Source organism: Gossypium hirsutum, chromosome D07 (assembly GCF_007990345.1).
Source record: "Gossypium hirsutum isolate 1008001.06 chromosome D07, Gossypium_hirsutum_v2.1, whole genome shotgun sequence".
Lineage (NCBI taxonomy): Eukaryota > Viridiplantae > Streptophyta > Magnoliopsida > Malvales > Malvaceae > Gossypium > Gossypium hirsutum.
In genome coordinates this window covers 1,252,717-1,276,705 of record NC_053443.1, presented here as the reverse complement: position 1 = coordinate 1,276,705, position 23,989 = coordinate 1,252,717, and the positions used below count along the sequence as shown (strand labels likewise).

Genomic DNA, 23,989 nt, shown 5'->3' with positions numbered 1-23,989 from the left:
TCAGAGACCATAACCATGGAAAGGGGAAACAAGGAGAGAAGAAGAAGACTTTGAGCCCCTCCCTAAACCCGCAACCGACGACGGCGGAGGGCCGATAACGACGGTGGTTTTCAGGGCCGATTCAGGTAGCTTCTTTTCCTTTCTTTTTTGCTATTGATTATTTTTAAGATAGATTTGCAGAAATAAAAATAAATAAATAAATAAATACGCAAAATATAAGAAAAAAAAATGAAGAGAAAGCAATTCAAATCAACCTTTTTAAAACTTGTTTTCTGTTTTTTTTTATTCCAATATCTGTGTGTTCGTTTTTACAAGAAAAATAATCCCCCCTTGCGATGGGTTCCTCCCCAAGGCTTTATAGCCGATTTCGCTATTGTTTCTGCTATCTCCTTTGCTGTTTACACATGGTTTTTGTCTTTTTGTGTCCTCTTTTCTTGCTTGTTTGCAGGCTTTGAGGGGTGTCAGACGCATGGAGGAGAGGGGCATGCGTGGGGCGTGCGACGGTGGTAGTGCGCAAGGTGGCCAAGGGTTGGCCTAGAGGTTCGGCAGCACACCTGGGGGGCTGAGTTGCGGCTGAAGGTTGATTGCTGAAAAATTTTGAAATAGTTGGGCTAGGGTTTTGGTATTGGTTTGGGCTTGTTTTGTTTAATGGGCTTATTGGGTTAGGGGTTTTTGGATTAGGGTAGGTTAGTTATTGGGTTTTGGGGATGGCCCAAAATTGGCCTGTACAGTCTTCACCGGGGGCATGACTAATAGTAGGTTTACTGAGGAAAGTTTCAATGATCCATGGACCGTCCATCTATTTCTGACTTGGTCAAAAATCTAGGTGGCCTTCGAAAGAGGTAGCAGACCTCTAATTTAACAACCTAAAGCAATACTTAATAAAGACCAAGTTTCAACCAATAAGCTCTTCATTTTAATGGTTAAAATATATCATAGATCCTTCTACTATTCACAAATTTGGAATTTAGTTACTATACTTTTATTTTTAGAAATTTAGTTCCTCTACCTTTCATATTTCAAAATCCAGGTCTAATTGTTAACATTGATAAATTTGTTGGTGTGACATTTTGAAATAAAAAATACTCAGTTGTTATGTAACTAAAAAATGATATTTTAAAGAACATAAATTTTAAAAAATAATATTAACAATATTAATTGTTAGACATGAATTTTGAAATCTGAAAAGTAGATAGACTAAATTCCTAGAAATAAAAGGATATGGGTTAAATTCCAAATTTATAAAGAGTAGAAAAGCCTATGACATATTTTAACCTTATTAATTCAATTATCATCTATCTATAGTATTATTTAAACTTATAATTGAGTTGGTGTTATAAGTCTAATATTAGTTCAATTAAAAAAATTACCAAATGATCAAAATTTTAAAATAAAAGTCATTAAAAGGATATTGTAGAGATAGTGATACAGCATGAGAGGGGCAAGGAGGATATGGTGGTAATTACGGAGGCCGGTTCATCCAATTGGGGCGGAGAGTCGGAGATTACAAAGAGTGGAGGTAAAGAAAGTATGAAGGCTAAGTATTGGGAGTAAGTTGATAGAGTGTAAGCTTTGTATGCTTGAGAGTCGATCCTTTCTTCATCGTCTTTTGGGGGCATTTATAGGAAGGGTCTCACGTAGGGTGATGTTAATGTGTTCGACTTGCCATTAAGCAATCATTGCAGGATGCGTGAGGTAAATATCTTTAATGGGATAGTGATGTCTATGACTGGATAAATCCGGTCATTCATTTTGATTTGGTGGTACGGAGCAATTGAACTCACATGAGTTTTGGTGACCAAAAAGATTATGTTCTTATCAAAAGGCTAGGAGCCTAAAGGAACGGATGGTCGATCTCTTTGAATAACTACCTCCCACTTGTTTAGTTGGTTAAGACCGAAGGTAAAGCTTCTGGTGTTCCTTCCGTTGATAGCTAGTGAAGTTTGATCCCTCAAATGGCCTTTCACAAATTTAGCCCCTCAACCATTACAACTTTTCTCAATTGACCCCTACTCTTTTTTATTTTTCTTTAATTATTAAAAATTATAAAAAAATATATAGAAAAATTATAAAATTTTCCCAAACGTTCCAACAAAGTAAAGATAGAAAAAAAATTACTATTAATCACTACTATCATAGATTCTAACTTGTAATTCACATTTAGCGATAATAAGTATAATGTATGTTAAATAATCAATGAACTTAACCTCAACTTTCAAATAGATCATAAACTTTTGATTTAATCAAATAAAAGTAGAAGATTAAATCCGCATAAATCGATAAGGACAATTAAATTTAACTAAACCACAATTTTACCATACATACCTCTTTACAACCCTTGCGTAGCCCATTGATAACTACCAAAGGCCCAGAATCAATTCAATTATGGCGGGAAATCCCATCATCCTCCGCCGTTATATTCATCATCATCAATCGCCCGCCACTGTATCAGCCGTCTGATTGTCGGAAAACCATGGCGACGACGCCATCAATCACCGAACTCTTCGCTCAACTCGCTCTTCACCTCCAATTACCGATCAACGCACGCGAAAACGAAGAGGAAACTCTCAATCTCTCGATTTCGAAGCTAAACCAATCTCTCAACCTCGATGAAAACCCTAATTCTGAGCTTAGGGTTTTGGATACCGCTCTATCTCTTATGTGTTTCAAGTCGCCCCAGGTGAATTCATATACAAATTTGTAATTTTTAGGGTTTCTAATAGGAGGTTACCCAATTGCCTAAATTTTATGATTTCGCTTAGGTTATTGATTCGCTGATCGAGTATTTAGTGAAGACGATCATCAGCGTTTTGTCATCTTCGGTTACTTTCAAGGTTTCGCGGCTTCAAAATGAAGAGTTTTTGCTTATGGATAGCTCAAATTTGGGTCTACATTGCGTGGAATTGGTTGAAATGTTTAACAACATTCACGCAAAGATACAAGGAAAAGGTCAATTTTTTTATGCTTCATTGTTAGTACTAGTTTGAAATTTATTTGAATTATACTAAATAAAGTAGTGGAGGATTAAGAAGATTGATCTTGGAGAGCGGAACCTCCTTTTTTATTTTTTGAAATAATATGCTTTTGGTTATTTGTTCTTTAGATTTGGGATTGAAATATTTTGCCTTGTTTATTCTATGATTTTGGTGGATCTCATTACCTGTCACATAATATGATCTTTGTTTTGCAGGGTTATTTTCTCATTTGCTGTTACGAGCTGTTTTAAGGGTCGCGGTTTTGGCATCTTGCTATCTGTCTTCATCCCCGCATAAACCTATTCTTGTAGAATCAATTGAAGGAAGAAGTGCTGCTGTTTCCAAGTTGCATTGTCATTTACCTGCTGAACTGTCCCTCGAAAACGAGGAACTACCATTGAGGTTCGTTGTGAACAAAAATTGCTACTACACTATACAGAAGTTAACCAACTTTAGTTCTTGGTTAACTGTTGATAAACTTAGCATAAGGGGAAAACGGGAAGAGTGAGAAGTATATTGAAGCTTGATTTACATATTTTAATAGACTTTTTACTACTATTTACCACTTTACACATAAGTGCTCAAATGTTTTGTTTTAGTCGAGTTATGTAAGTTATTTTTCTTAAGATTTATGTTTTATTCTTTGAGCAGGTTGTTCTTCTGGTATCTGGACCCCCTAACTCTAAAGCAAGCTGTTTCAAAGATATTACAAGATACCAGAGAAAGGCCTTTCCTTTGTTTGAGTGAGGAATTTCACCAGAGAATGGATTGGCGTGCCATCATAATATGCTTGGCACTTTCTCCTGTTATGTTTATCGAGACCAGAGCTCTATTGCATAACTGGTTTCTTAGAACGTAAGTTCCCGTCTCACATATATTTCAGTTTCTTGTGACTATTGTTTTAATATCTTTGTTGGATGCACTAATTATTTTCAGAATGTGTTTTCCAATTGGTTCCACATTACTTATAGCATAAATAATTTCCAACAACCTGATTTCTCTCATTTTCTGCAAGTACTTATTTGTCTCTTAGGTGTATAGAAGCAGCTTTGAATTGTCTCTTCTTTCATGTATATGTTATGCACTTTTTCTTTTCACCACTGTGATGGTCATTGTGATTGATTCATAATATGTTGAGATATTGTAATGGAAGCATGTTATGGCAAACTCCAAGGGACTTAAAGTTGTTTACAGTTTGCTGATTCTATTGACAATATATTTTGACTAATAGATGCATGTAAGATGTGTTATATCATTAATTGTATTTGTTTTCATCTAGTGTAACTTAATTAACAAGCATTTCCTCATTATTAATTTAGTTTTAACACAGGGGTCTGGCTTTTGTACTAGATCTTCTGGCTGGACTAGTGGTAGCAATTTTGGATGTAATTTCCAGACCAACATGGTGGGGCTTATCTGTGGAAATGGGATCTAAGCTACCATTTTCTAATGCATATTTCCCAAATAAGAACCATTTATTGAGGATTTTAGTTGGAGCCTTCTCTGTTGAAAACTTTATACATCTAGTGCATGCCACAAGTGAACTAGTATCTCTTGGTGGGGAACAACTGTGTCCAGCTATCAAGTCGACAGCAGTGGCAGTTCAGAGCATAGATCACAGATCTCTCTGGTAAACTCCAGTACAAAGTGGTTAGCCCTCACCCCCACCGTATTCTTTACTCGAAAAATTTAAGATGAAATCTTTTCCTTGCAGGGCTTTGGCAATAGACTTTCCTGATTGGTTCTATTTTGCTTCTGTTTTACTCTTCTCTGAGAAAACTCCCCAGAAGAATTTTCAAGCTAAATGCTCATTATCACCCAAAGTTGGAGAAGTACATGATAAGGAATCATTGTCTACGTTTGCTGCAAGGTATATTGCCTGGATTCTGAGTCCCACTAGTAAAACTAATCAGGATTTTTTAGTTGATTTTTTGACTAAAATATCTCTGTCTTGGGGTCTGAAACAATTCGACTTAACTATGCACAACAAAGAAGGAGCTACAAGCAAGAAGAAACTTAAGAAACCAAAAGTTCATAACAAGATGGAGGATTATGCTCAGGCAAAAGAGTATGATTGTCAAATGATTGGGATCTGGCTCAATGAAACTGAAAAAATGTACCTTGAGTATGGTAGTAATACAACCATCAATGGTTCTGCATCTGCTGATTCAAATGCATTCTGTGTTCTTAACCTGCAGCAAAATGTTCTTTTAAGGAGAATCCTATTAGGCGTATTGATTGGTTGCCCCAGTTGTATCACTGAGAATGGATGTGGACTTCTGCTGCACTATGCTGCAACAGGGAAAATACTTCAGCCAAGGGAAACTATGCACGCCGGACTAAGACATATAAAACATAAGTCTGAAAGGGAGGACTTAACTACCTGGATTGACAAATGTAGTGAAAAAGATGTTTTAGCAGGTGCCTGTCTTGTTTTTGGCTTGACAGATGCTCTTGATAGTATATCTGCTTCATTTTTCGAGACTGAAGAGAGTGGGATAGATTTTATTTACCAGGTGAAAGTAAAGGCTGGGAAGTATTTAATGAAGTGCATCAATAGACTATGCCAGCTTAACAATGAAAAAGGAGTTTCGACGTTAAGGGACGTACATAATAGATTGGAGCGATGGAGGCATCAAGGGCGGGAAATATTACTAGTTCAGAAAGATGTAGATGATATCATCAATTACTTGAATCAGAAAATCGTCAAGTCAAGTAAATAGATCAAAGAGACACTAACATCTTCTGTCAAAGGATTCATCATGCAAAATGCTATTGAAATGCTTGGATTTATTACTTTTCCATTTACTATTACAAGGAGAAGCAATGAAATTGCTTGCCGCTAAAGACTTTACAAGCATAACTTGATTCCAGCAAAAGCTAGAGGAATCCTGGGTATTAGAAAGTGATCCTAAGTATGCTTTATAAAGCTGTGTCAGACAAATAATAGCTTCTCTATGTACATAAAGCTTTCTTTTCCGACCATTTCACAACCAATATTTGTTATTGGCCGAACAGAGTATGCTGTACTTCACTTGATTCACACTTTATTGCCTTCTATCATATTCAAATCAATATCTTCTTTGCAGTAACGGAATGTGTAAAGCTTGAATTACCTTTGAAACTCACAAGGAGACTGAGTATATATGTACTGAATATGAACTAACTGAACTTCATTATCACAAATCTATCTCTTTAGACATCAATTGCAGGCAGCTTCAACTGAGAGCTTCTTCATGCGGTTGCAGTTCTTTTAACCAAAGCAATCCTAGATGGATCACCACCCCATTCTTCAAACACAACCAAAAGGTTTCCACTTGGCTTCACCCATGAACGTGGAACATGGTACCTGTAAGTATAAACTCTACCATGAATACTTTTGAATCGGCTAAATGAATCTAACATAAACTGAATATAGTTTCTCACCATCTTTGAGAAGGCTCTCCACAGTTAGTTCTACATTTCTTGTCAGTATAAGTTCCGGCATAATCACAAGCACCGCAACTACCTCGAGCTATATATCCAGGCCAGTGGCGTCCTATGCTCTGGCCATTTATCCATACTTGCCCTTTTCCCATGCTACTCATATCTAAAGCTAACGGTTCATTGCCTCTCGGTGCGTTAAAAGTTGTCTGTAAAACAACAGATGTTAAATATTTATATCTGATTTGATCTTTTCTGTCAAACATGGTATCTATTGAATCAAACATGGAAAGTGGAAACTTCCTAACCTTGTACCAAGTCATAGGTTGTTTCTTCACCAATTGTGATCCTTGAACCCATTCAACTGAAGAGCTTCCAGTAACAGTGTGAAGGTTTAAGGCTTCCCCTTTTAGACCAATCTGAAAACATCATGCCGACATTGTCTATTAGTATATCGACATGCTTGTAACTGCAACAACTCAAAACTCCTTTTGAAATGCTTTAACAAGCATTCAAAAAGTTCCAGTCTGGTAGAGCAGTAATCAGAACAAACCTTGTAAGACCAGTTTTGCTTGGATATGTCTCTTGTCCCTTCATTGAGACCCTTCAATGTAACCGGACCTAGAACGCCGGCATTCCATGTCTCAAAATGAGTGCCAACATTCTGAAACATATGAAATTCAACAATATATCATTGAAAATGAAAAAAAATCAAAGTCAACATTAGAAAACTGACTGAACTAACCGGGAGCCCAACTGCAACACTTAATAAAGAAATCCTGTTAATCCCAGCTCTTAGCTTGACATTGTTGCTGAATGTTAGTTTTGGATTGTCTAATCCGCCATATACGGTACCTGAAAACAAGAATATCAGTTCCAAGTTTTTGCTTATATTTAGGGTTTAAAGTTTAGGGTTGAGGGTAATGAATGAAGAGTGCCCGAGTTTCAGGTTTACCCGATAGTTGACCATTGGTGAAAACATGCAAAGCATGGCCTGCTGACCAAACAGTGAGAATAGGACCTTGCCCACCCTTCAAGAACCCTTCATTAGGGTCGATTTTTACACTGGTTGGACAAGAAAATGAAAGGAAATGGTGTTAAGGAAATCGAATACGATTTCAAAGGTATTGTAATACGCATTTGGGTAGGCTTACTCACTCTGTCATGTACCACAAATAATCTGAAGCATCTCTGGTGAGATATATTTGTTCCCAGAGACCATTATGTACAGTTGCTTCTCGATCATCAGCAGTGGGGCTTTGTTCAGTGTATGATTGCCAAGAAAATGCACTGTTTACAGGCACCATTGCCTTCTTTGAGCTGTGAGCACCAATCTGTGCAACAATTGCATTCAAATGTTAAATTTTACATTAAAGAGCTATTGAATTTCATGCAAAAATATCTTTTCCTTACCTTGGCTGTGTTAAAAACAGCAGTTTTACAGTCCGGGAGGATGCTGATGGACCAACGAGGTAAGTCATATTGACCATTTCCGAACTTTACTTTTACGGAATATCTCGTGTCATAGTTTGCTAGGAATGCAGCACATGCACCGGACTTAGACTTGAATACATGAGCCTAGGAAGAAAAACAGTCATCAATTAGGAGAAATTTCTAATGCCAGAACCGAAACAACGGGGAGGTGAGTTCTCAGGGAAAAAACTAACCTCTTGTTTACTTCCAAGAGATGTCACTGTAGGATACGCAGAAACTAAAGCTGCTTCACTTGATTTGATTGCTTTATGCAAATCTCTTAGATGTCCCCATTTTGGTTCCCTTGTAAGCCCTGGTTTAAGATGGAAACAACCATTCATGAAACTGCACGGTATGGAACGGTACAGCACAGTGCTCTCTGATTAAGTAAGTTTGAATCTTTAATGCATATATCGACATACCATATTCATCAATAGGAGCATCATAATCATAGCTAGTTGCAATGAAGGGACCACCGGCTGTCCGGCCAAAGTTGGTTCCACCGTGGTACTGAACCAAAAAAAGGGTTGAAAAAATGTTAAAAACAAAACCCAGTGACCTCAAGTAAAAACACAAAAGAGACCAGAGCTTAATATACCATGTAATAATTAACAAATGAACCACCATTCTGTATGAACCTTGCAACTGAAAATGCTATGTCTTCTGCCGGTCTTGTCGGAACCGCACCACCAAACTCCGTAAACCTAGAACCGAAACCGGATTAGCATAACAAAAAATCATATTGGCAGTATAAGTAAAAATTGTGTTTGACATACCAGCCTGTCCAGTTTTCAGTCCACATCTTCGGTTTATATTTTGCATTGGGTGTAAAGTTCTCACAGTAGAATCCATTGCAGGTGTTTATCTGTGACAGTACAAAGATATATATAAATATATTATTAGAAAAGACAAAAGCACTAAGAAATAGATGTGGGACTCAAAACAACATTGTTCAAAACCCCACCAAGAAAAGAGGATACAATAATTCAAAAGGGTATACTAACAAAAGCAAAAGCATTAAGAAACTTATGGCATTGAAAAACTTACCACAGGGTCAGGTGCATCGTCTTGCTTACACATAATCCACGGGACACCGGTCCGGAGTCCGACTGCCATTTGTGCAGCCCATTTGGTGTAAGATTTGCCGGGAGCACCGATTTCCCATTCGACTGGACCAAACTCATTCTCAATCTATAATATGATAAAATTCATTAAAAAAATGAAAATAAAGGTTTAGATTGAGTATCAAGATAAAAATAAAATGGGTTTTCTTTTTTAAAACCTGAGCCATAATTATTGGACCTCCCTGAGTCTGAAACAGCTTCTCTGCTTTCATCATGTTGACTATCTTCGCTGTGAATTTTTGCATTGCAGCCTATACATTATAGTCAACATCAAGTTTGATTAATAAAATCATTAAATAAAAAGAACAAAAGGGTATTTAAATAAAATCAAGATTTTAAAAATTTTCAACCTTGAAAGGTCCATTATCTGTCCTGAAAGCAATACCAGGAACATATTTGAGCCAAACAGGGAATCCCCTGAATCATTTAAAAAAAAGAGTGTATCAGTGTCAATAACAGGATTTGAAACCGTGCCATTTAAGTATCAAACAAAAACTCGAACCATTATGATTGGTAAAAATAGTAATAATTACCCAAAGTTCCATTCAGCACAAACATAGGGACCAATTCTGAGATTAACATAAAGACCAGCTTGTTGGACCAGCTTAACAAATCTAACCAGATCATATCTATCCTCAAAATAATACTGCAAAAAAAGTAAAAGAAAAAATTAAAAATTTTAATATAGAAAGAAAAAAAAAGAAGTTATGAACTTTATGAATCTGAATGAAAGTGCATTACTTTTCCAGGGGAAGGCTCATGTCCATTCCAGAAAACATATGTTTGTATAACATCTAACCCTCCTTCTTTAGCCTTTGCTATAAGATCAGGCCACATCTGCATATGCAACAAAAAATGGCAAATTAAACAGTCCGTTTAAGGGGTCTGGTCCGACTCAACTCGAGACTTAATGAAAACCCAATGTAGAGAAGCTGTTAAAATGTATATATCCAAACATGAATTGTAAAATATATATGAAAAATATAAAAAAGAAAAAGTGTATATATATACCTCAGGGTTTTTCTGGGGTGTATATCTATACCAGACATGAAAACAGTCCGTTATAGGAGTTTGGTCCGGCTCAACTAAAGGTTTAATGAAAACCCAATGTGAAGGGGTGTTAAAGTGTATATACCCCGATCACCGACCGTAAATGGACATCGAAAAATTTTTTTTTTTTTAAAAGTGAGCATATATATACCTCAGGCGTGCTTCTGGGGTAATGAATAGAACCAGAAAGGAGAATCCTTCTTCTGCCATTAATGATGATAGCTTTGCTATCGTAAGAAACAGTGGCTGAAACCAAGGAAAAAACCCAAGAGGAAAACAATAGCCATAACATGAACAACATGTTGGCTCTTGTTGTTGTTGATGATAACATGTTGTGTTTGGCCCACATTATTAAACAAACAAATCACTTTGAAGAAATCAATGAGCTTTTTTTTTTGCTTCTTTGCTTTTATGAATTTTACATAAATGGGGAAAGGAGGCAGAGTGTTAAAAAAGAGTTTTTGGTTTATGAATGAATGACAAAGCGAAGCTGTGCCTCTGCAACTGCTTTTTATAAGTGAGTTTGAAGGATTATAGAAAAGAAAGTGAGCCCACATTTTTGCCTTTTGTGGGGGGAAGGAAACTCTTTCACCCTCTCGCTCATACGAAAACTTAACATCCATTTCTGGTTGAACTATGTTCTTAGTCCCTGTACTTCTATAAGTTTGACATTTAGTCCTTTTTCAATTTAAGAATCCTGATCCAATCATTATTGTCATTAGTAGTTTTGACTAAAATTTATCAATTTAACATGTTTATTTTCCGTTCATCATATATCACATCAGGTAAGAACAACTTAATCAATATATCAATTTTAAATCTTTTATTGAAAATATTTACGATTTTAATGATTGGAGAATTCAAATCATATCAAATTCAAATGTTATTTGTTAGCGTCATTCCGAATTTAAGTCACTTAAATTCAACTTCTCGTGATTGAAATTTTTACGATCAAATTAGATTGGATCGAGTTTGTGCCTAACCTTTGTACGTGTGAAAATAGGGGCAAACAATAATGCTTTGTTGTAGTATCTTTTGAAATTGTTGTGACTTGAAGAAAGATTCTACCAGTACCAATAAAGAAGTATACTTTATTTATTTAAATATTTTTTCTTCATTTATCCATATATATACGTGTGTATATTCCATTCATAAACTATTATTTTTTGTTCTTTTTATTTATTTGAGTAAAGGGTATCAATTGTTTTGCTTAAAAGAGCAACTGGATGCTTTTTTTTTTCTCTTTTCTTCAATCAATAGATATTGTCCTGTTTTGTCCACCTCTCAATTTTTAATTCATTTTCTTTTACCTAGAATTCTATATTTATCTACAGTTTTATGATTATTGTTAAGTCGTTTATAAGGAAATAAACACTTCTTTTTAATAGTTTTAACTCAATTAGTATGTATTTCGAGTATCGATTTAATTCATTTTTTTATATATTTTTACGATTATGTGTGGAATTCATGGCTACTCTTATCAATAATATTATTTCCGATGTTTAAATTTATATTCTCCCTTGAGAGTGTAATATGCCTTTTATGTCACTTTGTACGATTAATATTTTAACGATTTAATCATTAAATTTATCGATATAATTGTCCATGTCATGCATGTAAATTTTTTAACCGATCTAAAGTACTATATATATATATTAATATTTATTGAACAATTGAATGTTTTTTTTTCATAAAATAAATAATTAAAAAATATTAATATACATCAAATTTGATATGCATGATTTATATGAATGGAATGTGAAATATGACAGTTGGATCTTTACCCATATATATTTGTAACTATGATTAAACATATAACTATATTCGTGACTTCAAAACAAATCAATAAAATTTAGAAATTATGTGATGAATTAAACTCTTACCTTACCCTAACTATGAGTGAAAATTTTTATATAAAAATATACGAAATGATGTAAAACTATTCTATATTTATCCATATCTTATATTTGTAACTATGATTATACACATAACTACGTTGGTAACTTCAAAAGAAAATTCAATCAAATTTAGAAATTATACGATGAACTATACCCTAAATATGAGTTGAAAAACTTATATGAAAATGAAAATTTGGACGGTAAAATTGAAGTTTTAAAAATAATAATATGTGTGGCTTTTTATTAGTTATATATTAAAAATATAAAATAAAAGAAATAATCTCATAATATTATAATTTATTTTGTAAACAAATATTTTTTTAAATATTTTTCAATTGAGTTAATACCTAACATCAATTCAATAAATTATTTTTTAAGTACAGAATAGACAGGGCGAAGGGAAGGGCAAGCAGGACCCCAACCCTCTCACCCTTTAAAATGGAAGATTGCTACTTTAAACCTCAAAATTCATAATATCTTAAATTATTATATAATAAAATTATAGTTCGCCCTCTAAAAATACTAAAATTTTTATTTAATCCTTTTAAAAACCATAAAAATATAAATTAATACAAATGTGAAATTGCATTTTTATTTTCATAAAAATATATAAAACAACAACTATTAAAACCTATTGTTTTTATGTAAATGAAATGTCGAGGATCATCTTGTGACAAGGTTCTTGTTCTTTTTTTTTCTTCTTTTAATTTATTTTTATATATTTTATAATTATTTTTTTGTTATTATCACTTAAAATATTTTTTAATTAGGTATATTACACAACAAGAAGCAATGATTCCTTTTAAATGGATGAATGAGACATATGAACTAAAAAGAGAAATATAACTCTAGAAATAATTAAACTAATTTGGTATTGAAAATATAATTCCACGTAAATGAATAAAATATTATTTTTATTTTTACCATTACAAAGATTGTAGGATTAGGACTAACTACTACTTTAAATAAAGTCAAGCTGCCGCATCCCTAAATGTTTTTCTCCAAATGACGTATAGCTCCTTGATTTTCTTTGACCCCATATCAAATTGGATAAAAGGGCTAATTGCACTATACATCCTAAATAATGGTTTAAAATTGGTCCTCAAATTTCAGAACGTTTTAATTTAGTTATTGAAGTATTACTATCGAATCAATCAAATCCTTCTATTAACTTAGTCCGCATTAAAATCTAACTTAGGCAAGGTTTTTTCAGAACTATACCTGTAGTTGAATTGGTCAAGCCACTGGTTCTCAATTTTTTCGATTCGAACAAATAAAGTATTAAAAATTTCAAATAAATAATAATAATAAATAAAGAAAATCAGTTTAACCGATTTGTTTAATCTGATTCAACCCCTTTTTTCGAACTAATACCTTGCCCCAACTGATCCGACCCGATTTCTGAAAACGGTAAACTTAGATCTAACACCAACCATATTTATATAAAGATAGTGGAATTGGGATGAGATCATTAAAATATAAAACAGCTGTATCATGCTTGGAAATGAAGACAGTAGAGAATAAAAAATCATTGTTTATTTAAATAATTAATAATGGGTTTACGTTTATAATTGGTGCTTCATTAATCGAACATCTTATTTTTTTCCCTTTAATTAGAAATAAAAAAAAATCAATATACAGTTGTTATGGTGGATGCATAAATAAATAAATAGGTGATCAACAATTGATTTCTTTGCTTCGCTTTTAAGGGCTAATGTTGGAATTAAATTGTATATTTTATAAAAATTAAAACAAAAAAGTTATTATTTTTAGGAGTTAATATGTAATTTTATATTATACGTATGTATGATTTTAAATTTTATATAATATATAGAAAAATAAAAAAATATACTCAAAATAATATTTGTTGCCTTTTAAAAATAATAATTTTTGATAATTTTATAATTGAATTAAAACTCGATTAATGAGTGATATTGATTCAATTAAATTTTTAAATTATAGTATACATAAATTTTATCCACACAAACATACTCATGATGATGACTACGATAGAGTGAAGAATATTAATTTAAATTTATTTAAAAGAAATTATTAGATGTCGAATAATTAAATCCAATCATTTCGAGAATTTAATTTTTTTTATATTAATCATCGTGCAAGGAAGTTGATTTGGGAAATTTTCTTTTGTGACCCACTATAAAAAAAATTAAAATTTAATAATATATAATGTTTATAATTAAATTTTTTAAAAAATTTGCAATTATTTAGTTTGAATTTATTTTGATCCGAGATGAAAAATATTTCACCCAAACTCAACTAAAAAATTACCGACATAATGAACCAATTAGACCACCCGATCTATGAATAGTTTTACACTTGATACATAACTTATCAATGGAAAAAGAACCTACTTTTTTTATATAAAATAAAATAAAAATTGAAGTTATTAATTAAAGATGGGTTACTTTAAACTATGCTTAGATACTTTGCCTAATTTTGTGATTGGTAAAAGTGATTCCCTTCAAAAACTTATCGCTTACCTTTATCTTTTGACAAAATCCACTATTTGATTCATTTAAATCATGTAGATAGTTTTTGAACCATTTTTAAAATATGGGCTTCTTTATTTTTTTAATTGAAAAATTAAAGATATAAATGTTCTTATCTAGCTATCCAATCCTTATCAACTTCTAATTAATTATATTATGCTATTAGTCCTTCTAATTTTGTTTTTTTTAATTATTATATTTTTCGATTTTTGAAATTTTAATTTTTGACTAAACGGTGGTTGTTAATTTTTTCTTTTTATTATTTTCAAAATCTTATGCAGCAAACACATTATCACATGTGTAATACCATGTTTGCTTGCTGTTTTCTGGCATTACTCGCAAAAAAGTCAATTAATGAATTTAATGGCTATCGTTTGCATAGCGATTGACATATCAAAATTCGTGTAAAGTATAGGGATTGAGAATGGTCAATTTGAAGAACATGGATAGGAATGAAGTCGGAAAATTACTTTGGGGGGCAGAGATGAATACTAAATCTTTTGTGATGGCCAAAGTGTAATTTTACAGTTATACAAATTTATAATTTCATAAACTTCAAAGTGACTAAAAGGCATATTTACGTGCATGCCCTTAGCTACGCCCCCAAATATAGACTAAATCTGACTGTAGCATAACATGAGATAAATAACAAAATTTAACCAAACATATTTAACAGTTATTGTTTGAATCATTATTAAAATTTAAATTTTAAAATGTACAATGACTAAAAATGACTGATTTTAAATTTTAAAAATAAAATATATAGATTAAATCCATAATTTACACATGATATATGGACTAATAGTGAAATTTGGCTTTTTTTTTTAATTTAAATTTTCTTTTTGTAAACTCAAGAATCATTTTAACATATAAAACATGTTTTTTTTAAAGAAAGTTCTTTTTTTTTTAATTTTCTAATTTTACCAACTAATAGCAGCCCATTTAATGTGTGAATTAAATTAGTTTCGTAAGTCGTTAGGACATAAGTCTAAAAAGTGGTTCATGCAACCTTGTCAAATTACAAGACATGAAGTAGGTTTGGATATCAAAAATTTATTGTCCTTTTGACTCAATTGGTTGAAACTTTCATTTTTAAAATTTTAAATTTATAAATATAATATTTTTATATCTTTATTTATACTATTTTATTAAAAATAAAATAATATTGTTTTAATGATTAAATAATAATTCACTAAATTGAATCGAATTTATTATATTATCAATGTTTACGTATTACTGATGTGATGGGTGTTTTTTGGCTTTTTAGCAATAGTTTCTTGATTGATCGGAGTTTGTTATTAGGTTGGTCTGATGATGGAAGGTGAGGATACACTTTTAAGCAGTTTGATTAAAGTGGTGCATCTCTAATTTATCTTTAAATTCTTTCAGTGTTGCGTACTACCATTTTGTATTCCTCTTCTTTTGGGATTATTCTGCAAATGGCATTTGTGCATCATTTTATACTGTGTTATTTATCGTTTATATTGTGTATTATATTTTTACATTCTTATTGTTCATAATTCCTATTAATAATAGTATTTTATTAAAAGAAAGTAAAGAAGAAAACCATTGGTGAAGCTTAGAATTTTATGTTTGGGTAAAGACAAAATTATAAAATTTTGAATGTTAAAATTAAAATTTGGGTTAAAAGGAATTAAATTAAATTATTATTTTTTTAAGAAAAAGATAAAAATGAATATTTTTATCTAAAATGTTTATATGTTGAGTAGAATTGAATTGTGAATTGATTCTAAAAAATTTTCCGACCTTATACTTGCTCAATTGTCTTGTTTTAATGTTTAAAAACAGTTTTTATAATTAGATTTAAATAAAATATTTTAAAATTTATTTAATTTGATTTGAACTGAAATAAGGAAATTCAAGATTAAAAATTGATACCTAAACCTTAAAGAGTATATATATATATTTGAACAATCTAAGTATAGGTTCTGATCATATCTATTTTCTTTTACACAATACCTGGAATTATTCATAGCCCCTCCTCAACCCATAATTAGGAGGATAATATGCTTTAACACACTCAAACCCACATCGTTATGTATTGACAATAATATTCATACTAATCGAGCTAATATTCAATCGACTTAAGAAATATATATATATATATATATGTGTGTGCAAGTTTAGTTAAAGTGTTATGTCACGTTTTAGTTCTTTAAATAGGAGTATATTTTGGTTGAAACTTTAAATATTTACGTTTGCCTTATTTCATTATTTAGTTCTCTCTTTAGTCTAGGGCAAAGTCGAGAATATTTTTAGAGGCATCGAGAAAAAATTATAAAAATTTAAAATTTAATTTTTTATTAAAAAAGCGTAAATTGAATTATTAATATTTTAAAGGGTCAAAAATAAAATTTCTTATTAATCGAAAAAGCTAAAAAAACTTAAATTGAACAATTAATTATTAAGTGAAGCTAAAACTAAAATTATTCCATTAATCAAAGGAGCTATGCCCATTGCTTACCCATATGTATTATTGTGATGTGTGGATCTCTGTCTTACCATGTGTATATGTCATATGTAGGTTCGATTTGGTTATTCATCTGTTTTGTTTTGTACAGAGGTGAATTCAAAGGGGCATGCAAGGGGCTTGCATAAAAAAATTGTTATTCAAGCCCTTAATAAAAGATTAAATTATAAATCGATATTTGATGAAATTGTACTATGACCCTTTAAATAAAAATTTTACTGTCTTTTTAAAACCAATAAAATTATAAATTAATACATGATAAATTTATATTTTAACATTTCAATTTTTTATAATTCAATTTTATTCTTAATAAAAATTCTAAATTCGCCTCACTTTGTATTGGTACGGTTCTTTGTTATAAATACACAACGAAACTATAAAAAAATCATACTTAACAAAACATAAAGGATAGGAATAAAAGGAAAATTAGCCATTAATATTTTATATGTTATAGACTTGTAGGCTTTTAGGTATTAATTTTTTTACATGTAAATATAAAAGAAATATCCATTTCCATTCATGCCCATACTTTTTAAAAGCTAATTAAATTAATTGTATATGTAGAAAAAAAAGTTATTTGGTTAGATAGGTTGGTTTTTTTTGATAATTTAAAGAAATAGGTCATTTTTTGAGAGAAAGTGTGAAGGCGCATCCAATTGGGTGAGCTTTTTGCACAGTTGGCAGGGAAAGCATGCCCAGTTGAATGCATTTTTTTTGAAATTTTCAAAAAACACCTTTAGCTGAACGCGCTTTTCTTGACATGTTAGTAGAAAGCTCACCCAACTGGACGGATTTTCATACTCTTTCTCTAAAAATGACGTATTTTTCTATATTTTCAAAAAATCGATCTATTTAGTCAATTAAATTTTTTTTTTTACATATATGACTAATTTAACCAAAATTAATAGGGTCCCACTTTTAAATATAATTTTAAGTGATATCTTACGTGCAAAATTAGGAAAAATGGGGTCCGCATATATCCCATAAAACGGGTCGGGTTGGACCTGTTTGGGTCCCTCCGAAGATTAAACCCCATACGTTTTATCCGAATCAAGCGGCCGAGACTCAAAGATGGCTAATTACGTGGTTAATCGTTATATAATGACTTAAAGGATGAAAATTGGACACGTCATCATGTTTGTGGGACCCTGTTTCTTATCTGTTTTAATCATATGTGATAACGTTCTTGATATGTGAATGATCCAACGCTTAGGCAGCCTTTTATGGATAGTAATCATTGTTAAAGTTTTTGGTTAGCTCACCCAATTTGATATGGAGGTGTTGATTTCATGTATCGGTGTTTACTCCAATTTCAATTTATTTATTTTTAATTAAATTTAGAATTGTTTAAGGTTAGGTTACTAGCTCGAGCCTAAAAACTCACTTAAAATATAAGAGAGTTCGAATAAAAATATAGGATTCGAAAAAATGGATTTGAGCAAAAAAAAATTTAAGCTTGTTTAAAAATATGAACAAGACTCAAGCTCCAACTTTCAAGTTTGAGCCTTGCCCGACCCGGTCCTATTTCTACTTTTATAATATGTGATTTATTTTATATTTATATATTATTTAATTTATATAATATAAAATTAAATATATGATTATATATAATACTATAATGTAAAACATTAAAAAATATATATTAAGTTGTTTATGTGTAAATTTTTAATAAAAATATATACAAATATTAAATTAAAGATAATATGTTATTTTTTAAATAATACAGTTGGGTCCAAGATGAGCTTAAACTAATCATCTATAAATATGAGTAGACTTGAGCAAATTTTAATGTTTATATTTTAGATCTAATAAGACCTAGACAAACATAAAATATACTAATATCATATATAAACCTAATTTATAAATATTTCTATTTAAATTCGAATAATATCAAGTCAAAATTTTAGAACCGAACAAATCACCCATTCCGTGAACAAGTCTAATTGGACCAGCTTCCAAATCATTAGGTTGCCAATTTCCTTTGTTCATAAGAAAAGAAAAGAAAAAATAACATTGCCAATATCCTCAATTCATTGGGGGGGACCATTTTGTTCGTGAAGAATCGTGTGGGTCCTTTTAACGTGGACTTGATTGAAATTAAAATTAAAATTAAAATTAAAAAAAAAATCAAAGTTGCTTTTTATTTTTTCTTCGATGGAAAAGCAAAGACAAGTTGTTTCCTTAAAGCAAAGAGTGGAATGGTGTACCAAATTTCATTCATCTTCCTATGGGTTAAGTTGTAAAATTAAGAAAATTTAAAGGTTGCTAAAGATATCGATGTTAAAATGAATTGAATGATTAATATTTTGGAGGGGGCAAAAATAAAATTTCCCATTAGATTATTATATCATTTAATGAAAGGAAGGCCAAGACTCCTACTTGACCTTTAGCTCTGCCTTCTTGTGTGCATGAAAATATTGATTCGATAGAGAAATTATTTATATGATTCAACTCGAGTTTAATAAAATAACTCATAATTCGAATAATTATTTATTATTTTAAAATTTTATTTAAATTTAAATATAAAAAATTTTAACATCTTATCCAAATTCAACTATTCATTTTTTATTTTTATAATAAAAAACCTTCAATTATTTATTTAAAAAAACCCAATTTTTTTATCATAAAAATCATTTTCATGGGTTTGTCTTAATTCCATGCATTGAAAAGTAAGTTTTGGGAGCATAAAATAGAATATAATTTCAAATCTCAAACTTTTGATTGTGTTAATGTTTTTAAGACGAATGAGTCTAACATTTGTTTTGCTTTCATTTTCACATGAAATATTATTATTCATTCTAGATGTGGACGGCTAAATAAAATCAAAAAGATTAAGAGAGAGTGGAGGAAGGTCCAAACTTTTTTAATAAAATTCTAATTTAATAATATCTGGAATTATCAATAAATTTAGTGAACAAATAATTAGCGGTGAAGCCAAAAAAAAATACAAATTTAAAGGGTCAAAATTAAAAATATTGTGTTAAAAAAATTAAATTAAATTATTTGTTTTCTAAAAGAGCCAATTTTTTATTTTATTTTTACGTTTAACTAAAAGCTTAAAAATACTTATATTTAATATTTTATTTTTGGAGGGACTAAAATAATCATTTTTCACCTATTCACATTTGGTGCATATAAAAAAAAATAGGGTTCAATGATTTTAGTCCATTTTGTATAATGTAAAACCAATCATGCATTCTTTATATAATTTTAACATGTTTTAAGACTATGCACATCATCTTGCAATATAAAATTTTTCAAAAAAAAAAGGACTTAATTCAAAGTTAAATAATATAAAATATTTGATCTTGGGAGTTTAAAGGGTCATATTTTCAATGCTCAAGACTCGTGATGAGTTTACTATTACCCTAATAACAATGGGCTAATTTCATTAGGTGCCTTCAAACTATAGTCAAATTTCTAAATTGATCCTTAATTTCAAACTATTGGTCTTATATGTAATGTCAACAAATAATTCAAAATTTTTAAAAAATTTATGAAAAGTTCATAAAGATTTAAAAAAAATAGTATGTACTGAATGTGGGTTGTCACATGAGTTGTAATGTTTAAAAATTTAATGTTTTAGTCAATATTTTTGTTAAAAAAATAATTTAACTCTTTTAGAAAGGTTGATGGTCAAATTCCACTCTTTTTAAAAAGTTGAGAGCCAATTTTAGCTAAAAAAAAAAGAATAAGGGCTAAATTGATGAAAGTTGTAAACAGTGAAGGCTAAAATTGACATTATGCCACAAAAGTATTAGTAAGATTTTGGATAAACAACATTTTTAGTCACTTATGTATAGTTTAAATTACGTTTTGGTTACTGAAATTTAAAACATTACTATATGGTCACTAATATCATTGATTTGTTACATGATGATCACTGAGCCATTACCTACTGATAACAATGTGAGGGTAATCTGGCATTGACGTAAACAATAATTTTTATTTATTTTCCCTTTTCTTCCTTTTCACGTGAACTTTTTCCCCTTCTTTTTCTTCTCCTCTTCTCTCTCTCTTATTCTCCTCCTTGTCCTTCTAATAGTTGTCATTCCTCTTCTTCTCAAAGTCTTCTTCAACCTATTCTTGATGCGAACCCGAGGGGTAAACTCTTTCGATTTCAAGACTAATACAAACAAGGATGGTAAATTTTATTAAATTAAATTCACTAAAGTTGTTGCTTTTCAAGTCAATAACATCAAACACAACATATTTTTTATGAGATTTGGGCATTTCTTAATTGAGTTGTCTTATTATGTATTGAAAGTTGTCTCTTAGCTTCGGAATGCACTTTGAAACGTTTAATTTAAGTTTAAGAGTTCAAGTTATAACTATTTTAGCGAAGACTACACAAGCAAAAAATTTTGGACAACTTCGATATAAAGTTTTTTTTTTTTTACCTTGAATATGAGTGTTTTTGAGTTGAAGGTTTTGGAAGTCTCTTTAGTCACCAATTGTTATTCTTTAGGCTTAAGTTTTACAGTTTTAGGTCACTTAGAAATTTGTTTAAGCTGGTTATGTGTGTTAAGAGATTAAGCATGCGGTTAAATAGTTGTTATAATAGTGGTTTGTTAGTTGAGTGATTGTAGTTGCTTTAATTTGGTATGAGTGGTCAAAGAGTCTCTCACTATTATAGATAGTCTTTGTAAGCTTGTGTATTCCTTTAGCCATTTATGGTTAAAAGAGAAGTCATAGTTCACTTTTATTTTCTCTTAGTTTTTTTATTAACTTCTCTATTTCATCTCTTCTTCTTCTTGGTTCATTCTCTTTAATTTGTTTATGAACCAAGATTTCAACAATCTGAATGTTAGAGATTGTGTGACCCGTATCTTGTAGGCAAAATAAGGGGATTTGTGGTGGGCTACGGCCTCGGGCCGAACGGACCATACAATACAAGTTGAATCCATATAGAACTATTATTTTTCTATTTGACTTTGATTAGAAAAGGGTTTTTCAACCCTGTAGTCGAAACTCTTATTGTATTATTCGTTTTTCAACATTGGTGAATTTTTCCTCCTCTGCCCGTGGTTTTTTCCCGAAAGGGTTTACATGTGAAATCTGTGTGTTCTTTTTTCTTTTTTTTTGCTTTGCGATTGTTCTACCACCATTATCGACGTTTATTATAACACTGAACTTTTCTTTTCGCTTTGATGGTGCAAATTATAATAGATGAAAGCAAAAGACTTTTTTAATTCTACTTGACTCTTTTGAATTTTCACCAATTAGAACTCGGTTCTCCTCAATTGATGCAAGATAAAACAATGGTGGTGGGGAAGTTTGATATAACATGGAGTAGGGAGATTAAGATGATGCCTTTTAGAGTTGGAAGAATAAGAAGAGAGAAAAAAATAAAAAAGGAATGAAAGGAAAAATAATAATAATAATATTATTAATAGTCATGTTAGATTGTCGTCACACCATTAACGACAGGTAATGGCTTAATGACTATAACGTAACAAATCGATAACGTTAGTGATCATCTAGTAATTTTTTAAAATTTGATGACCAATATGTAATTTAAACAATACATAAGTGACTAAATTTGTAGTTTACCCTAAAATTTAGGAGGGTTATTTAATTTATTTAACATGTCAAACTCTTGCCATGCAATTACGTTAGGCGTGTTTAAAAATTTTGATTCATGTATTTTAAATATACTTTATATCAAATTCGAACTAACATTTAATATCCAAGTTGATGGTTGGATTAGCAAAAAGATCTGATTGATGTGATAATACTTTAAAGATTCAATTACAATATTTTGAAGCTTGGAAACTAATTTAAAATTTTGATCGTAGTTTAAGAACCCCTAGTGTATTTAATCTTAAGTTTTTTTTCTTTTTTAATAAGGGGCCAGGGATGGAGATTATTTTAGGATTAAACTCGAAATTGGTATCAATATTTGAGCATAAATCATTTGTTACTTCGCCTATAATCCAATCGACACAATTCTATAATAGTAATTTAAACCCTAATTCATTATTATCTTATACTAAAATTAAAGATAAAGAAGCAAAAGATGGAGATAAATGGTTATTCATTCATTATTTTTTATTTGTTAATATAACTTTTAGCTCATGAATTTCGCAATTAGGTCCACTTTTGTACCTATATTTTTTTTATTCATTTTGGTACATAAACTTAACAACTAGATCCATTTTAGTCATTAAACTTGAATTCCATCAAAATTTGAAGGTGTGGCACAATGCCACATCATTAAACTTTTCCATTTGTCAAGTCCATGGACCAAAATGACTAAATGAGCTTAGTTGCCAAGTTCAGGTACCGAAAGTAGATAAAAAAAATATAGGTACCAAAAAGGACCTAATTACAAACTTTAAGGGCTTAAAGTTATATTAACCTTTTTTTTCAATTTACTAGTGATTTTTTTTTAGAACTTATCCAAAAAAATCCAATGGCAAGCTGATGACTTGTCGTTTTCTTACAGGAAGCCGGTTGAAAAGTATGTCATTGGTTTCGGTTATCCAACTAATTTTGAGGTTGAAATGTTGATGGGATATTGGAGTAAGCCAAAATGGAGAAGAGTTTTTGAGTGCAAAAAACAACCAATACTTATGCAATAATTTATAGACAAGATTAAGATTATATTCTCTTAACCAAAGACATGATTTTTGACATCAAATCCATTATAGTTTGTGTTTGGTAATGAAGGTTTAACTAACACTTAATTTACGTTGTTCAAATGTTTATTTCTTTGGTTTAGTCTCTAAATTTTATGAAAGTTATAGATTTAGTCTTTATCTTTTGATTTAATCAATTTTAGTTGGTATATTTTTTGAATCGTTCAATTTTATCCCTAATCCAAATAGTAGCAATTAAATTTATTTGGTTAAATTCAATTACTAGTCATGTACTATGCATATAGTTGTAGATTTAATCTATATTCTTTAATTGAATCATTTTAAGTCCTTATGCTTTTCGTATTTTGAAATTTTAGTCTTGACCTAAATGACATTCATTAATCCATTAACCGGCTTTTTAGGGAGTAATATGTAGAAATAACAAATTAACATGACATTATATA

General features: G+C 30.6%; 2 protein-coding genes across 2 annotated transcripts; one reads left to right on the top strand and one right to left on the bottom strand.

Annotated features, from left to right (window-relative positions):
- The first annotated feature begins 2,255 nt into the window (after positions 1–2,255).
- LOC107932239 (uncharacterized) lies at positions 2,256–6,173 on the top strand. The gene is made up of 6 exons (XM_016864205.2): positions 2,256–2,680; positions 2,763–2,949; positions 3,191–3,377; positions 3,627–3,830; positions 4,306–4,605; positions 4,690–6,173. The coding sequence occupies exons 1-6, from the start codon at positions 2,474–2,476 to the stop codon at positions 5,696–5,698; spliced, it is 2,094 nt and encodes a 697-aa protein (XP_016719694.2). The 5' UTR covers positions 2,256–2,473; the 3' UTR covers positions 5,699–6,173.
- LOC121219218 (beta-galactosidase) lies at positions 5,749–10,542 on the bottom strand. Its single transcript, XM_041096974.1, has 18 exons — positions 10,197–10,542; positions 9,737–9,832; positions 9,529–9,641; positions 9,346–9,412; positions 9,154–9,246; positions 8,919–9,062; positions 8,648–8,736; positions 8,470–8,575; positions 8,294–8,381; positions 8,066–8,184; positions 7,812–7,976; positions 7,557–7,732; positions 7,354–7,463; positions 7,144–7,253; positions 6,952–7,062; positions 6,707–6,817; positions 6,402–6,607; positions 5,749–6,324 (listed from the first exon to the last, which is right to left on the bottom strand). Exons 1-18 carry the CDS (start codon positions 10,392–10,394, stop codon positions 6,210–6,212), a joined length of 2,217 nt encoding a protein of 738 aa, XP_040952908.1. The 5' UTR covers positions 10,395–10,542; the 3' UTR covers positions 5,749–6,209.
- Between the last annotated feature and the right edge of the window lie 13,447 nt (positions 10,543–23,989).

Excerpts from the sequence above, each read along its gene's own strand:
- LOC107932239 (XM_016864205.2), top strand. The coding sequence starts at position 2,474 with ATGGCGACGACGCCATCAATCACCGAACTCTTCGCTCAACTCGCTCTT. Across the intron at positions 3,378-3,626 it reads AACGAGGAACTACCATTGAG|GTTGTTCTTCTGGTATCTGG; the intron begins GTTCGTTGTGAA and ends TTCTTTGAGCAG. Across the intron at positions 3,831-4,305 it reads CATAACTGGTTTCTTAGAAC|GGGTCTGGCTTTTGTACTAG; the intron begins GTAAGTTCCCGT and ends GTTTTAACACAG.
- LOC121219218 (XM_041096974.1), bottom strand. The coding sequence starts at position 10,394 with ATGTGGGCCAAACACAACATGTTATCATCAACAACAACAAGAGCCAAC. Across the intron at positions 9,833-10,196 it reads ACCCCAGAAGCACGCCTGAG|ATGTGGCCTGATCTTATAGC; the intron begins GTATATATATGC and ends TTGCATATGCAG. Across the intron at positions 7,254-7,353 it reads CACCAATGGTCAACTATCGG|GTACCGTATATGGCGGATTA; the intron begins GTAAACCTGAAA and ends TCTTGTTTTCAG.